Raw genomic sequence first — 18989 nt, 5'->3', positions numbered from 1 at the left:
CCTGTCTATGTGTAATTCATAGCTCCCCCTATTGCTCGACCATACTGAGTATACATGAATTTGCTCACATACCTACGTTATATCCCACTCTCATAGATAGTGAAAACTTGGGATGGAACGTTACCTAATACCCATTTCCCAATTTACACAAGACAACCTTCTATAGAAAACATTTGTAATTATTCATTTCATTGAGCCCTTTGGGAAAAATGGTATTTAATTTGTAGATCCACATCGCTTCCACTTGTAGCAATCTTTTGGATCTGTCACCTCCTCTTATAGAACGTGGGACGTGGTCTATTAATTTATATCTTAATGTGGATATATTGTGCCTAGCCTGTGCAAAATGTCTTGCTACAGGCTGTTCACTTTGTCCAGATTTGATGGCCTCCCTTATTGCATACCTATGTTGGGCCATACGAATTCTGAACTCACAATCAGTTTTTCCCACATATACCAACCCACATGGGCAGGTGAGTGTATACACGACAAACTTGGATTTACACGAAAGGGGAAACCGAATGGTATATTTCTTTCCGGTGTGTGGATGTTGAAAATATTCACCCGGACTAAGAAAACTGCATGTGGTACATCCACTACACCGGAAACAGCCTTTTCTAGGTTTCAGAAAATGTGTCGGTTCAGAATTAAATTTTGACAGGTCTGTTTTTACTACCATGTCTCTGATACTTTTATTTCTCGAGTAACTACATAATAATTTACTGCCCATAGTTTTTCCTAGCTCTCTATCTGTGGCTACCACTGGCCACAGTTTTTTTACTTGTTTCGCCAGGTGTGGGCTGCTGGAATTATATTGTGTTACCCATGGAAATCTATTTCCTAATTCTTTCTTCTTAGTGGGTGCCAAAAGTTTCTCGCGGGATATTAGTAGCGCTTTCTTTTTGGCTTTCTCTAGGTCTACTACCGAGTACCCTCTCTGTAAAAATTTCTGAACCATTGTTTCCAATTGTCTATCCCTCTCAACGTTGTCACTATTGATACGGCATACCCGTAAAAATTGGGAATATGGTAAACCTTGTGTTGTAGATCTCGGGTGGAAGCTGTCCGCCCTCAATAAATTATTCCTATCAGTAGGTTTACTAAAGAGGCATGTCATTATATTCCCTTCCTTCAAGGTGATGCAGACATCAAGAAAATTAATCTGTCTTTTATCCATATTAGCTGTGAATTTAACCGGACTGTCCGTTTTATTGTGGTCTTCCACAATCTTGGTCAAACTCTCCTCATCACTGTTCCAAAAGATGATCACATCATCTATGTACCTAAAGTACATTGTCAGTTGAGATGAGATCCTGGGATCCATCAAAAATAGATCTCTCTCTAACTCCCACATATATGCGTTTGCGAACGCCGGCGCCACCGCCGACCCCATCGCACAGCCTGTACATTGGATAAAAAATGTCTTTTCATACAGAAAGAAATTTTTTGTAAGTGTGAATTCTAACAATGAAAGAAAAAATCCAATGTCTGGCCCGATGTATCTAGGGTTGTTAGAGATTAAATGTTTCACCGCTGCCAATCCCGCTGCATGCGGAATACAGGTATACAGACTTGTAACGTCTAGTGACGCCAGAAGTGTGTTGACAGGAATTTTCCCCAATTCGACCAACCTTCGTAACAGGGACGAAGTATCTTTTAGGTATGTGGGGGTGTGTTGAATACATGGCTGTAAAAAACTGTCGCAGTATACTGCCAAAGGTTCATTTAACGACCCCCTGGCCGAAATTATTGGCCTACCTGGGGGTTTCACGGGATCTTTGTGTAATTTGGGGATTATATAAAACACTGGGGTGACTGGGAATTCTACTGTTAGTGCCTTGCTAACCGAAGGCAGTATGATGTTTTCCTCTACTGCCTGCGTTAGCATTGCATCCAGCTCATCCTTGAATTTGAGGGTAGGGTCTGACTTCAGGGGTCTATATGTGTTAACATCAGAGAGCAATCGCTTACATTCCTGTTTGTAATCTAATGTGTCCAAGATTACAATTGCTCCCCCTTTATCTGCCCCCCGAATTATTATGTCCTCCCTTTTACTTAGCCCCCTTAATGCATCAGATTCTTTTTTAGACATGTTTGGATGTACACAATCAATGCAATCATTTGGTAAATACTCTAACATTCTACTAAACGTTTTAATGGATGCATTAGCAGAGTAGGGTTCAAAAGTTGATTTAGAGAACCTTCTCACCTGTTGCGGGAGAACTTCCCTTTGCTTCTCCAAATCAACTGTTGCCACCTTGGAAAAATGTTCCTTTAATTTCAAAGACCTTGATAATTTGTAAGAGTCTATCTTCCACTGGAAAGGGTCTAGCGACCGTGTCGGCACGAAAGACAATCCTTTTCCCAGCACCATACTCTCAGCAGGAGATAGTTCCTTAGATGACAAATTATAAATTAATTGTTCTTGGCTCGTGGAGGTCGCGTATTTCCTTTTGCTCCTCTCCTGCCGTCTCTTCTGCCCCCCTCGCCTCGTCGGGGCACTTCTCTGCCGGCAATAATGGCCCTTGTGCGTACCCCTAAAGGGATTTCTCGACGATTTTGTTGTCTCCCTGGGGTATGGTCATCTGCTTCACTAGCTGATGTACTGGATTCATACTGCCGTGGTCCTCTTTTCCAATATTGTGGCTTCCGACCTGGTTGTCCTCTATTGGTTTGATTGCTTAGCCAGGCATATACTCTGTGTTGTTCATAATCTTGTTGGACTTTCGTCCGTTTTTGTTTTTTAAACTTAATAAGATTATTTTTGTAAGTTTCCACTTCTACTGACATATTTTTCAACCAGTCAGGTAGAGGTTCTTCCCCGATGCCATGTTCCTGTTTCACCTGATTAATTTTCTCCTTAGTAATCAGTCGTTCCTTTGTTGCCTCCTCGATCACCAAGAGCATCAGGTCTAAGGAGCATTTATTGAGGATCATGATCCATTTTCTGCAAAACGTGGCATCGTACCGTCCTATTGTTGGCATATTGTGGACTCTGAATCCTCTTGGGATCTGTTTAGCACGATGATAGTCAGAGAGAGTGATTGCATGATACAGAAAATCTGTTTCCCTTTTATAGAGTTTCAATAACTCTCTATAGATATCCTCATTTGTTGTGCCAGTCTCCGTGTCAAATAGAGGTTCCTTCACCAGGATTTTTTCAGCCTCTATATCACTGAAGCTGAGGGTATCATGTGTGTCACATTGTAAAAAGAATGTAGCTTCCTCAGCCGTAGCATCCTTGGTATTAGCCATCGCGGTGTCACTTGTGCAAAAATGCAGTGCAAAAATTAAAGTGCTTTGTGCCTCACCAGTGTTGGCTTCTTAAAGTGCTGAAGCGTGAACAAATGATCCTGCGGGTGAACGCCTGGGTATTCAGGGTGCCTTGATCTAACACTTGGTGCACCACTGCGGGTTTAACAAGTGTATACAATGTCCAAAGTGATCCGGCACTCCCTCCGTCCCCACGGATTCCACAATCTTGCTCCTGTGCCCTCCTCCTTGAGAGACAGCGCGTCCCTCACACATACATTGCAGACAGCGGCGGCACTCGGAGACTTCAATTAAAGTGCATAAAGTGTTTATTCTCAAACATCTACGTTTCGGGGTACGCAGCCCCTTCGTCAGGATAACCAGCATAAATCAAATAAAGTGTTTAAATACCTTCACCCACGAGGACGCCCCGCTCAGCCTCCCTCCGCGTCGCCCGGGTTCCGGATCTGTCTCACAGGAAGTGACGACATCCCGGCCCGACCAGCCAGCGCGTAGGAGCTGTAAACAGAGTAACCATGGTTACCGTGTGAACAAAACATTACACCGCATAACTTGTTTGCTTATATCGTAACATACATACACATAAATCATACTTATAACCCAACTAATTAAAATCATTAAAATCTTTTACACCAGTTATTCCGCCATTAGCCAATACCAGGGTGCCCTGTCTATGTGTAATTCATAGCTCCCCCTATTGCTCGACCATACTGAGTATACATGAATTTGCTCACATACCTACGTTATATCCCACTCTCATAGATAGTGAAAACTTGGGATGGAACGTTACCTAATACCCATTTCCCAATTTACACAAGACAACCTTCTATAGAAAACATTTGTAATTATTCATTTCATTGAGCCCTTTGGGAAAAATGGTATTTAATTTGTAGATCCACATCGCTTCCACTTGTAGCAATCTTTTGGATCTGTCACCTCCTCTTATAGAACGTGGGACGTGGTCTATTAATTTATATCTTAATGTGGATATATTGTGCCTAGCCTGTGCAAAATGTCTTGCTACAGGCTGTTCACTTTGTCCAGATTTGATGGCCTCCCTTATTGCATACCTATGTTGGGCCATACGAATTCTGAACTCACAATCAGTTTTTCCCACATATACCAACCCACATGGGCAGGTGAGTGTATACACGACAAACTTGGATTTACACGAAAGGGGAAACCGAATGGTATATTTCTTTCCGGTGTGTGGATGTTGAAAATATTCACCCGGACTAAGAAAACTGCATGTGGTACATCCACTACACCGGAAACAGCCTTTTCTAGGTTTCAGAAAATGTGTCGGTTCAGAATTAAATTTTGACAGGTCTGTTTTTACTACCATGTCTCTGATACTTTTATTTCTCGAGTAACTACATAATAATTTACTGCCCATAGTTTTTCCTAGCTCTCTATCTGTGGCTACCACTGGCCACAGTTTTTTTACTTGTTTCGCCAGGTGTGGGCTGCTGGAATTATATTGTGTTACCCATGGAAATCTATTTCCTAATTCTTTCTTCTTAGTGGGTGCCAAAAGTTTCTCGCGGGATATTAGTAGCGCTTTCTTTTTGGCTTTCTCTAGGTCTACTACCGAGTACCCTCTCTGTAAAAATTTCTGAACCATTGTTTCCAATTGTCTATCCCTCTCAACGTTGTCACTATTGATACGGCATACCCGTAAAAATTGGGAATATGGTAAACCTTGTGTTGTAGATCTCGGGTGGAAGCTGTCCGCCCTCAATAAATTATTCCTATCAGTAGGTTTACTAAAGAGGCATGTCATTATATTCCCTTCCTTCAAGGTGATGCAGACATCAAGAAAATTAATCTGTCTTTTATCCATATTAGCTGTGAATTTAACCGGACTGTCCGTTTTATTGTGGTCTTCCACAATCTTGGTCAAATATATATATATATATATATATTTGTGTGTGTATGTATATATATTTTGTTAATTCAACTTCTATTAACTTTTTATTGTTGATGACTATACTATGCCAGGGGTAATTGATTATTTGGTGAGATACAGATAAGACAGAATTGTGTTTGCGGGTGACAATCTGGAATGTTATTATTTATACTGACGTGTGATCCACCTTTCGTATATTTATATAGCATTAACACGTCACTTTTTTCAATTCTTTTTGTTATGGAAATGTATAAACTACGTCTTTGAGTCTTCGTTGCTGGTTACCAGTGGTAGAAAACGCCCATCTCTGGAATCACAGCTGCCTCATTGCAGCTTTGATGATGGGTATGAGGCACACATGAAGCTATCCTATAGGGTTTCCTGGCTGAGGCCATGTTTGGGGGACTTTGGACCTGGGCTGGGTAGGTATAGGCTGTGGCAGTAAGTCTTCCTGTGTTTTTCTTACTGTGTGTATTGGACATCTGGTTCTAGCCTGGAGGCCGAAGGTGTTAAATGGCTGGGTGGGCACAGTGTATGTACTGTATATTTACTACCCTCCGAGTAATCGTATGTGCAGTATAATGCAGAAGTACAGTAGTGCCAACTAGAACAGAACTGTTTTTTTGTTTTGTTACATTGTATCACAGTGAATGGACTGATTCTCATTGTGTTTTTAGGTAAGCGGCATGTTTAGATATGGCTCCCAGCATCCGTTAATAGCATGGTATGTGCTATATACGGAAAGGGCTAGAGACAGAGAGAGGTGGTGTCCAAAAGCGTCCAATCAATATATTTGGTACATAGGGGGGTGATGCAGACATGATCGCTGCTGTGCGTTTTCGCACAACGGGCGATCAGATTTGAACTGCGTATGCACCTAAATACGCCTGCGCGTCGGGCGACTGCAACGCACATCAGTGCCTAGCGACTGGCTGGTGCGAGAAAAGCAATTGCGCGGGCGATCGCATGGTGATTGACAGGAACAGGCCGTTTGTGAGTGGCAACTGACCATTTTCCGGGAGTTTCCGGAAAAACGAAGGCGGGATCTGGCGTTTTCAGGTAGGGTGCCTGATTTCAGCTCCGGCCCCGATCACCAGTATCACTTCGCAGCGGCTGAGTAAGTCCTGGGCTGAGCAGAGACTGCAAAAACTGATGTTTGTGCAGCTCTGCTCATGAAGCAAACGCACACTTGCACATAATTGTCCCCTCCCCCTATAGGCGGCGACTATCTGATCGCAGGGCAGCAAAAAACGCAGCCCTGCGATCAGCTCTGAATTACCCCCATAGGCGTCTGATCTCCTACAATAACAAAGGCCAACATTTTTGTAGGCCAAACAAAATCCAGGAGACTACAGCTTTAACAACGTGTTACTGGCTCCTCTGAATTCATTGGCTGCATTTTCTTGAACATTTGCTCTTACCACAAAATGACAAGTGGGAAGTGTTGCCAATAGCAACCAATCAGATGTTAGCTATCATTTTATAGATCGCACTAAGTAAATTTTAGGTGGAATCTGGTTTGCTATTGGCAACACCCTCCATTTGTCCTCTGTAGAAGGTTTGCATAATCTCTCTCTATATGTTTGTGATGTACATAGTGTCTGTGCCATTTCCTGCTGGGTTATCTTTATTCAGCTACCGAAAAACAAACCGTATGTAAATCTCAGTTACTGAAACAATATAATGATTTTCTAGAGGCAGCAATGCAAATGACAGAACAAGTAAACACTTACAATGCGCCAAATAATGGAATGTATTCATGCATTGCTAATGCGGGCGGCTGGAGTCTCTCCTTGTTATTACTGAACAACGCCGCTGTTTGCATATATCACGGCTGAGCCATTTATTTCTATGCAGCTATTTTCCAGTTGTCTTTGTTGCTGGCTGTATCTGCACACTGCGGTCTGCAGTCCTGTGAGGTAACGCCAATCTTATCTCTGATAGCCTCCAGACCCAGGCCATAGCTCAGGGATCCCGTAGCAGAGAGTCCATGCAGTAACCATCTGGGTAACGTTAGAAAACAGTGTGATTAAATATAAAAATGTTTAGCCCATATATGAAATGACTCCACTGCAAACAACTGCAAAAACGATATTCAATTATAAAGTCGAGGTGTGTGTGTGAGGGCACCTTGTGTAACGCACTGAGGGTGGATATGGGATCCCGGTGTTGGTATGCTGACCGCCAGGATCATAACTACATTCCGTATGGACATGAGTGATAACTGTGCCGCCCAGCGATCCCTGCCAGTGCCCACAGCCCATCAGCCTGATGCGCTGTTTCTCTCCCAACGGCCCACTCCACTGGGCATACGCGATATCTCGCTACTATCGCAATGACACCTGCAGCTGTCGAAATCGATAGCTGCAGGTATCAGAACAGTCAGTGCAACTAACATATATTGCCCCGCACATTGGGTCTAATTCAGATCTGATCGCAGCAGCAAATTTGTTAGCTTGTGGGCAAAACCATGTGCACTGCAGGGGGGGGGGGGGGGGGGGGGCAGATGTAACATGTGCAGAGAGAGTTAGATTTGGGTGATGTTTCAAACTGAAATCTAAATTGCAGTGTAACAATAAAGCAGCCAGTATTTACCCTGCACAGAAACAAAATATCCCACCCAAATCTAACTCTCTGCACATGTTACATCTGTCCTACCTGCAGTGCACATGGTTTTGCCCATTAGCAAACAAATTTGCTACTGCGATCAGTTATGAATTACCCTTATTGTCACACTATCTTACAGATAGCAGTGCCAATAATGACGGGGGCGCATAGCTCTTCTGTCATATAGCACACAATGGCGCAGTAATACATGGGGGGGTAGTGGTATCAGTGCACAGAACGTGCGCTGATACCACTTCTTCCCCATACCAAGTAAGTGTACATCTACCCCAAAGTACCAACCAATCTGCTTCTAAACTGGTACACACTAGGCAATATATATGGGCCGTTCAAGTGAACGGGGGATATATCGCGAGCGGTGACTACACCTGATGTCTGTGAACATTATTGTTCTCAGACATATCACGTCGGTTTTGCAGCACATCCGATGACTGATATATCTTATGATATATCGGGCACATCTGCCGGTGTGTATGGGGAGTCCACCGTCATCTCGTACTCTTGCTGCATTGGTTGTCGTCCTGGGCAGGCAATTTCAAATGGCCGCCCAGCTGGGTTTCCTGACTGACACATCGAGTGGCTGATTGGTAAGTGTGTATACTTACCTGACTTGGCCGCTCTGTCGATGTGATGGCGGGTCCACTGACATGTCTGTCTGGTGTGTACCCAGCCTAACTATCATGTTACAGGCTGTGCTTGAAAAATTACAGTTCGTTGATACTTTATCTCTCTCTCTCTCTCCAGCTGCTCTCTCTTCAAGGTTTGATACATCTAAACCCTCTGTGTTTCCCCATCCTCGGGGAAACTGTTTCTCAACATTCCTTTTGTCCGCACTTGCGTGTACCATTGTTTATTACGTGTTATAATGTACTGCTTGCTATGATGGTGTGAGGTAACTAATACCGCTTTCACATCGCTAAAGCGGGTCACACCCGGGACTTGTACACGGGCCCTTCCTGCGTGCGACCCCTTTAAGACTGGCGGCAGCAACCCGGCAAATTGATAAATTATATATATTTCTCACTCTCTGCAATGAAGTATGTTCCAAGCTGGACACCGTAGTGACCGATATTGTTATCTATGAAAGGTTGTATACAGTATGCGTGTCACTGGCGTATTTATAATGGGTGCAGTGTGTGCGGTGGACACGGGCCCCTGGGGTCCAGCGGGGGCCCACACCGCACACCCTGCACCCATTCTTTGTAATACTTACACTCCGGAGTCCTGCGGCGCAGCAGCAGCACTGCTGAAATCACTGGGAAAATGGTGCGGAACCATTTTCCTGTTGTTTCGCTTATGCACAGTAGGAAAATCACTGGGAAAATGTCCGTCGTGCCATTTTCCCGGAGATCTGCGCATGCGCTCTAGACTCTGGGACAGCGCTAGGGTGCCCTAAGGACCCTAGTGACAGGAGTCACACCGCTGCCGCCGGCTAGAGAGGAGGGGGCCCTGACGGAGCCTGCACACGGGCCTCCTCTCTAAATACGCCCCGGAGGAGTGTGATGGCTGGAAGGATGTCTGTTATAGAATGTTTACAGTCCTGTATTATAATGCACTTTCTGTCTCTGTCTTCCTACGCTGCTAAATGCGGCGAGTCGTATCTTATCATGTCTTTGCTAAGAGGAGTAAAATCACCACCTCCAGTTACATTGTTTCATTGATTCCATTATGGCCAGCTGGTTATGTCTTATATACTGTATATAAATATACCTGTGCTCTACAGAATAGTGCATAGCCTCCGTTTACCTCTCTGATTTCTGCATTTTGCTTATTTCAGACAAGCGAAGCCGTCACCTTGGAACTGATGGAGTGTACTTGGAGGAGATAACCTGCATGGATCCTGAAATCGCAGCATTATATTTCCCAAAAAGGTTCATATATTTTTTTGTTTCAGTACTGTATACAATGTTCATGTTTTCCCGCTGCTGTTTTACATACGTATGGGCTCTTTCCTGTCTGTGCATTACCAAGCAGCAATTACTAATGTACCCCCTTCTGGTTATCCGATCTTTCTGGGCAACGGGTCACCTGGTACCGCTCCAATCTCTGCACATACAGGGAAAGCAACAGCAACATTCTAATAATTTTTATATAGTAAAATGGAGATTCCCAACCTTTTTCCTATCATGAATATAAAAGATTATGAAACCAAGTGTGATTGTAGCTGAAATACTGTAGCAAAGAACCCTGTACTACAGGGCTGTATAATATGCTTCTAATTAGGAGGACGAAAACAGTCATAACACTCACAAAGTTCAATTAAAAGCCATTTTATTAGTGGCCATAGTTCTAAGTACACTGGGCACTAGTACTCAAACCCCCATGGTCAATATACTGGTTCTCTCAGCATGGGTTTTACTGTGGCTGTTAATAAACTAGGACTGGTAATTGGAATCTGGTGAGTACTAGGACGGCCTTTCCCCACTCCCTATTAGGATTTATGGACTGATTCTGATTGGACCATTAAGCACAAGGTCAGGACATGTTGGGATGCGCTGTCAGTTTATGACCTCCACCTAATCCATTTTTGTTTTGTTTGATCCTGCATGTATTTGTCTCTATTTTATATATAGATAGTATGCTTGTATATGTGTTTTATATTGGACAAACAACACCAGTATCTTACTTGAGCCACTATGTCCTTCCAGTGGGGACTCGGCCACAGCTGGGAAGAGCCCAGGAGATAATGGGTCACGTTCCGCCAACCAGTCGCCGCAGTCTGTGGGAAGCTCTGGGGTGGACAGTGGAGTGGAAAGCATCTCTGATGGGTTACGAGATCTGCCGTCCATTGCTATATCGCTTTGTGGAGGCCTCAATGACAATAAAGAATTGACAAAAGGTATAATCCTGCCCATAATCAGTGAATGTTTAGTTACTTTATCAGTGGTTGTAGTTAGAGGATGAAGAAGTCCCAAAACTAAATTTCTCTATCGTCCTAAGTGGATGCTGGGGTTCCTGAAAGGACCATGGGGAATAGCGGCTCCGCAGGAGACAGGGCACAAAAAAGTAAAGCTTTACTAGGTCAGGTGGTGTGCACTGGCTCCTCCCCCTATGACCCTCCTCCAGACTCCAGTTAGATTTTGTGCCCGAACGAGAAGGGTGCAATCTAGGTGGCTCTCCTAAAGAGCTGCTTAGAGAAAGTTTAGTTTAGGTTTTTTTCTTTACAGTGAGTCCTGCTGGCAACAGGATCACTGCAACGTGGGACTTAGGGGGAAAGTAGTAAACTCACCTGCATGCAGAGTGGATTTGCTGCTTGGCTACTGGACACCATTAGCTCCAGAGGGATCGAACACAGGCCCAGCCGTGGAGTCCGGTCCCGGAGCCGCGCCGCCGACCCCCTTGCAGATGCTGAAGCGTGAAGAGGTCCGGAAACCGGCGGCTGAAGACTCCTCAGTCTTCATAAGGTAGCGCACAGCACTGCAGCTGTGCGCCATTTTCCTCTCAGCACACTTCACTGGGCAGTCACTGAGGGTGCAGAGCGCTGGGGGGGGGCGCTCTGAGAGGCAAATATAAACCTTATACAAGGCTAAAAATACCTCACATATAGCCCATAGGGGCTATATGGAGATATTTAACCCCTGCCTGACTGGAAAAATAGCGGGAGAAGAACCCGCCGAAAAAGGGGCGGGGCCTATCTCCTCAGCACACGGCGCCATTTTCTGTCACAGCTCCGCTGGTCAGAACGGCTCCCAGGTCTCTCCCCTGCACTGCACTACAGAAACAGGGTAAAACAGAGAGGGGGGGCACATTAATGGCTATATATATATATATTAAAGCAGCTATAAGGGAGCACTTAATATAAGGATATCCCTTGTATATATAGCGCTTTGTGGTGTGTGCTGGCAGACTCTCCCTCTGTCTCCCCAAAAGGGCTAGTGGGTCCTGTCTTCATTAGAGCATTCCCTGTGAGTTTGCGGTGTGTGTCGGTACGTGGTGTCGACATGTATGAGGACGATATTGGTGTGGAGGCGGAGCAATTGCCAAATATGCAGATGTCACCCCCCAGGGGGTCGACACCAGAATGGATGCCTTTATTTGTGGAATTACGTGATGGTTTATCTTCCCTTAAACAGTCAGTTGAGGACATGAGGCGGCCGGACAATCAATTAATGCCTGTCCAGGCGCCTCAAACACCGTCAGGGGCTGTAAAACGCCCTTTGCCTCAGTCGGTCGACACAGACCCAGACACGGGCACTGATTCCAGTGACGACGGTAGAAATTCAAACGTATTTTCCAGTAGGGCCACACGTTATATGATTTTGGCAATGAAGGAGACGTTACATTTAGCTGATACTACAGATACCGTAAAACAGGGTATTATGTATGGTGTGAAAAAACTACAAACAGTTTTTCCTGAATCAGAAGAATTAAATGACGTGTGTGATGAAGCGTGGGTTGCTCCTGATAAAAAGTTGATAATTTCAAAAAAGTTATTGGCATTATACCCTTTCCCGCCAGAGGTTAGGGCGCGCTGGGAAACACCCCCTAAGGTGGACAAGGCGCTCACACGCTTATCCAAACAAGTGGCGTTACCCTCTCCTGAGACGGCCGCACTTAAGGATCCATCAGATAGAAAGATGGAAGTTATTCAAAAGAATATATACACACATGCAGGTGTTATACTACGACCAGCTATAGCAACTGCCTGGATGTGCAGTGCTGGAGTAGTTTGGTCAGAATCCCTGATTGAAAATATTGATACCCTAGATAGGGACAATGTTTTACTGTCGTTAGAACAAATAAAGGATGCATTTATCTATATGCGTGATGCACAGAGGGATATTTGCACACTGGCATCTCGGGTGAGTGCTATGTCCATTTCAGCCAGAAGAGCCTTATGGACACGACAGTGGACAGGCGATGCGGATTCAAAACGTCACATGGAGGTTTTGCCGTATAAAGGGGAGGAGTTATTTGGAGTTGGTCTATCAGACTTGGTGGCCACGGCTACTGCCGGGAAATCCACTTTTTTACCTCAAGTCACTCCCCAACAGAGAAAGGCACCGACCTTTCAACCGCAGCCTTTTCGCTCCTACAAAAATAAGAGAGCAAAGGGCTTGTCGTACCTGCCACGAGGCAGAGGAAGAGGGAAGAGACACCAACAGGCAGCTCCTTCCCAGGAACAGAAGCCCTCCCCGGCTCCTGCAAAAACCTCAGCATGACGCTGGGGCCTCTCAAGCGGACTCGGGGACAGTGGGGGGCCGTCTCAAAAATTACAGCGCGCAGTGGGCTCACTCGCAGGTAGACCCCTGGATCCTGCAGATAATATCTCAGGGGTACAGGTTGGAATTAGAGACGGATCCTCCTCATCGTTTCCTGAAGTCTGCCTTACCAACCGTCTCTTCCGAAAGGGAGAGGGTGTTGGAAGCCATTCACAAGCTGTACGCTCAGCAGGGGATAGTCAAAGTACCCCTATTACAACAAGGAAAGGGGTATTATTCCACTCTATTTGTGGTACCGAAGCCGGATGGCTCGGTAAGGCCTATTCTAAATCTGAAGTCCTTGAACCTCTACATAAAAAAGTTCAAGTTCAAGATGGAGTCACTCAGAGCAGTGATAGCGAACCTGGAAGAAGGGGACTTTATGGTATCCTTGGACATCAAGGATGCGTATCTACACGTTCCGATTTACCCCGCACACCAGGGGTACCTCAGGTTCATTGTTCAAAACTGTCACTATCAGTTTCAGACGCTGCCGTTCGGATTGTCCACGGCGCCTCGGGTCTTTACCAAGGTAATGGCCGAGATGATGATTCTTCTTCGAAGAAAAGGCGTATTAGTTATCCCATACTTGGACGATCTCCTAATAAGGGCAAGGTCCAGAGAACAGCTGGAGACAGCTTTAGCACTATCTCAAGAGGTGCTAAGACAACACGGGTGGATTCTGAATATTCCAAAATCCCATTTAATCCCGACAACTCGTCTGCTGTTCCTAGGAATGATTCTGGACACGGTTCAGAAAAAGGTTTTCCTTCCAGAGGAAAAAGCCAAGGAGTTATCCGATCTGGTCAGGAACCTCCTAAAACCAGGAAAAGTGTCAGTACATCAATGCACAAGAGTCCTGGGAAAAATGGTGGCTTCTTACGAAGCAATTCCATTCGGCAGATTCCATGCAAGAATATTCCAAAGGGATCTGTTGGACAAATGGTCAGGGTCGCATCTGCAGATGCACCTGCGAATAACCCTGTCACCAAAGACAAGGGTGTCACTTCTGTGGTGGTTGCAGAAGGCTCACCTATTAGAAGGCCGCAGATTCGGCATTCAGGATTGGATCCTGGTGACCACGGACGCCAGCCTGAGAGGCTGGGGAGCAGTCACACAAGGAAGAAACTTCCAGGGAGTATGGACGAGTCTGGAAAAGTCTCTTCACATAAACATTCTGGAACTAAGAGCAATCTACAATGCTCTAAGCCAGGCGGAACTTCTCCTGCAAGGAAAGCCGGTGTTGATTCAGTCGGACAACATCACGGCGGTCGCCCATGTAAACAGGCAGGGCGGCACAAGAAGCAGGAGTGCAATGGCAGAAGCTGCCAAGATTCTTCGCTGGGCGGAGAATCACGTGATAGCACTGTCAGCAGTGTTCATCCCGGGCGTGGACAACTGGGAAGCAGACTTCCTCAGCAGACACGATCTTCATCCGGGAGAGTGGGGTCTACATCCAGAAGTCTTCAACATGTTAATAGACCGTTGGGAAAGACCAATTGTAGACATGATGGCGTCTCGCCTCAACAAGAAACTGGACAAATATTGCGCCAGGTCAAGAGATCCACAGGCAATAGCTGTGGACGCACTGGTAACTCCTTGGGTGTACCAGTCAGTGTATGTGTTTCCTCCTCTGCCGCTCATACCAAAGGTATTGAAGATCATACGGCAAAGAAGAGTAAGAACAATACTAGTGGTTCCGGATTGGCCGAGAAGGACTTGGTATCCGGAACTTCAAGAGATGCTCACGGACGAACCGTGGCCTCTACCTCTGAGAAGGGACCTGCTACAGCAGGGTCCCTGTCTTTTTCAAGACTTACCGCGGCTGCGTTTGACGGCATGGCGGTTGAACGCCAGATCCTAAAAGGGAAAGGCATTCCAGAAGAAGTCATTCCTACCTTGATTAAGGCACGGAAGGAAGTCACCGTGAAACATTATCACCGCATTTGGCGAAAATATGTAGCGTGGTGCGAGGATCGGAGGGTTCCGACGGAGGAATTCCAACTGGGTCGTTTCCTACATTTCCTGCAATCAGGATTATCTATGGGTCTCAAATTGGGATCCATTAAGGTTCAAATTTCGGCCCTGTCAATATTCTTCCAAAAAGAATTGGCCTCTGTCCCTGAGGTCCAGACTTTTGTCAAGGGAGTACTGCATATACAGCCTCCTGTGGTGCCTCCGGTGGCACCGTGGGATCTAAATGTAGTTTTAGATTTCCTCAAATCCCATTGGTTTGAACCATTGAAAAAGGTGGATTTGAAATATCTCACATTGAAAGTGACTATGTTACTAGCCCTGGCCTCTGCCAGGAGAGTATCTGAATTGGCGGCTTTATCTTATAAAAGTCCTTATCTAATCTTCCATTCGGATAGGGCAGAACTGCGGACTCGTCCGCATTTTCTCCCTAAAGTGGTATCAGCATTTCATCTGAACCAACCTATTGTGGTGCCTGCGGCCGCTAGCGACTTGGAGGACTCCAAGTTGTTGGACGTTGTCAGAGCCTTAAAAATATACATTGCAAGGACGGCTGGAGTCAGAAAATCTGACTCGCTGTTTATATTGTATGCACCCAACAAGTTGGGCGCACCTGCTTCTAAGCAGTCGATTGCTCGTTGGATTTGTAACACAATTCAACTTGCACATTCTGTGGCAGGCCTGCCACAGCCTAAAACTGTAAAAGCCCACTCCACAAGGAAGGTGGGCTCATCTTGGGCGGCTGCCCGAGGGGTCTCGGCATTACAACTCTGCCGAGCAGCTACGTGGTCGGGGGAGAACACGTTTGTAAAATTTTACAAATTTGATACCCTGGCAAAGGAGGACCTGGAGTTCTCTCATTCGGTGCTGCAGAGTCATCCGCACTCTCCCGCCCGTTTGGGAGCTTTGGTATAATCCCCATGGTCCTTTCAGGAACCCCAGCATCCACTTAGGACGATAGAGAAAATAAGAATTTACTTACCGATAATTCTATTTCTCGGAGTCCGTAGTGGATGCTGGGCGCCCATCCCAAGTGCGGATTATCTGCAATACTTGTACATAGTTATTGTTAACTAATTCGGGATATTGTTAAGGAGCCATCTTTAAGAGGCCCTTTCTGTTGTCATACTGTTAACTGGGTTTAGATCACAAGTTGTACGGTGTGATTGGTGTGGCTGGTATGAGTCTTACCCGGGATTCAAAATGCCTCCCTTATTGTGTATGCTCGTCCGGGCACAGTACCTAACTGGAGTCTGGAGGAGGGTCATAGGGGGAGGAGCCAGTGCACACCACCTGACCTAGTAAAGCTTTACTTTTTTGTGCCCTGTCTCCTGCGGAGCCGCTATTCCCCATGGTCCTTTCAGGAACCCCAGCATCCACTACGGACTCCGAGAAATAGAATTATCGGTAAGTAAATTCTTATTATTTACATATAAGTCGGCTTGCCATAATAATGCTTTAATCCGGGACACCTATGATTTACACAGGTTCTGTTGAAATGCAGGCCTGAATCAGTAGACATTACTGTATATGAATGAACATAACACAAAGGGGAACTTGTTGTAATGAGCTGCATTTTGTCAAATTCACAAATTTTCTCAGACCTTATGACACCGGGTGTAAAGCAGCATTTTCCTATTTTTATTTAATTTGTATCAAAACACACAAATGATATATATATACATATATATATACATACACACACACACACACACACATACATACATACATACATACATACATACATACATACATACACATATCTATCTATCTATCTATCTATCTATCTATCTATCTATCTATCTATCTATCTATCTATCTATCTATCTGAGTACCCCTTATCCAAAATTCTAAATCCCACATTTTTGGGTCCCCTACTGAGTTAATGACATATATATATATATATATATATATATATACATATATATTATATTATGTATATATATAGATATATGGATACTGTATATAATATATATGTATAATTATCTCAGTTGGGGAACCAAAAATGAGTGATTTTGGATAAGGGATACTCAACCTGTGTGTTTGTGTATATGTGTGTATGTATGTATGTATGTGTGTGTGTGTGTGTGTGTGTGTGTGTGTGTGTGTGTATATATATATACATATATATATATATATATATATATATATATATATATATATATATATATATAATCTCCTATATATTAGCCCAGATCTGTGACTTTGTGACTCATTTGCTAACGCTGGGCGGAGTCACATTGCTGGGCGGAGTCAAGTCACAGATCTGCCCTAATATATAGGAGAGATATAGGAGAATACATATGCGAATAGGCTATATAGATAGAGTTACTGATGATAAAAGTACCGCAGGATGTAATTATTGAGACCAGTACAGACCGCTGGATTGTGTGCGGAGACATCAGCAGCTGCACCAGGTTAAGGCTCCGTCCACGTCCCGCCCTCAGACGCCAGCCATTGGACAGATGGCGGAAGCCCGCGCTGTCATTGGCCGCTGCAGCTAGCTGCTAGCAGTGCTAGGCTTCACTCCTGCTGGCTCTCACGCATGGCGCCGCTGCCGGACCCTGGGATGCCACGCCGTCCCCTCATACTGCGCCCCTCCCGCTACCCGGACTCATCCCCCGTCCCCGCTGTATGGAGGGAGCTGGGGATGCTCTGGAGCACGCACACCAAACTGCTCCTCTGCCCCTGCATGCTCCAGAGCGGTATCAGGCACAACCTCTGCCTACTCGCCCTGACCTACAGCAGCAAATACATACCCAGCCACTACGTGTGGACACCGGAGCGGGGCCAGCAGCAGTAGCAGGCGGATGGAGCCTGAGGACAAGGGGGACACCCAGCGCATAGATCCAGAGGCTGGAGTGGCTGCAGAGCTGCATAACCCGTCACATTCTGGGTAACCCACCTCCCCACTATCTCAAACTGTATATGCACTACTGTATTCTGCCTATGTATAACAAATATACTATACCTACCTCCATCCCACCCACAGCACACCCACACCCACCCCTACATCACCCGCAGTGCCTCTGAAACCCATCCACCATCCACCGCACCCCCGCCCCTCTCCCACCCACGTAACCCCAGCCCCTCACCGGCCTGCCATCCCACAGGACCCCCAACACCACCCGCAGCACACCCGCCCCTACCACACCCGCAACACCTCTCCGTAGCTTCTCCCTAACACACTGCATCGCACGGGTGCAAAGCAGATCTCTGCCATGGGTTTGAACCAAGAATACATTTGCACGATACTCAGGTTACAGGTGCGCAGCCCCTTCCGACGGTGTGAAGAGCGCCCGTAGGGCGCGATGAATCACCTAGTATATATATATTTGTATATGTATATATCTCTTTGCTATTTTGCTCAATTTGGCACAACATGCAAGACACGGCTAAGCTGTTTTTCACAAGTAGCGAGTGGATGGATTTTAAAATGTTTGTTTGCCATAATAGAATATGTATAAAGTAACATTAAAGAGGCAAATTAAGAAAAATCACAAGGCATGGCTAAATCTCTGAGTCTATGGCATGCAAAACCATGCCATACATGGCGGGATATAGCAAAGATGTATGTGGATACATACATACATACACATTTATCTAGGTCTGCTTTAAGTTCTGTGGCAAAAATGTCTTAAAATGATCAGCAATTTGTTGCTACATTACCCGCTATGGGGGGTAATTCCAAGTTGATCGCAGCAGGAAATTTTTTAGCAGTTGGGCAAAACCATGTGCACTGCAGGGGGGACAGATATAACATGTGCAGAGAGAGTTAGATTTGGGTGGGTTATTTTGTTTCTGTGCAGGGTAAATACTGTCTGCTTTATTTTTACACTGCAATTTAGATTGCAGATTTAACTCACCACACCCAAATCTCTCTCTCTCTGCACATGTTATATCTGCCCCCCCTGCAGTGCACATGGTTTTGACCAACTGCTAAAAAATGTCCTGCTGCTATCAACTTGGAATTACCCCCATGGGGGACTTCAATCACTACCGAAAAA

General features: G+C 45.3%; 1 protein-coding gene across 7 annotated transcripts in view; it reads left to right on the top strand.

Moving 5' to 3' along the window:
• Positions 1-18989, top strand: part of LPIN1 (lipin 1) — a 374679-nt gene that overhangs the window by 279921 nt on the left and 75769 nt on the right. For all 7 annotated transcript variants that reach the window (XM_063915392.1, XM_063915391.1, XM_063915394.1 and 4 more), the window contains 2 exons: positions 9585-9678; positions 10456-10646. In XM_063915392.1, the coding sequence (XP_063771462.1) occupies positions 9585-9678; positions 10456-10646 (285 nt within the window). The remainder of the gene's footprint in view (positions 1-9584; positions 9679-10455; positions 10647-18989) is intronic.

This window comes from Pseudophryne corroboree, chromosome 4 (assembly GCF_028390025.1).
Source record: "Pseudophryne corroboree isolate aPseCor3 chromosome 4, aPseCor3.hap2, whole genome shotgun sequence".
In the NCBI taxonomy this organism is placed as follows: Eukaryota; Metazoa; Chordata; class Amphibia; order Anura; family Myobatrachidae; genus Pseudophryne; species Pseudophryne corroboree.
The sequence above is the reverse complement of the archived record's forward strand: the minus strand, read 5'-3'. Positions and strand labels throughout refer to the sequence as shown.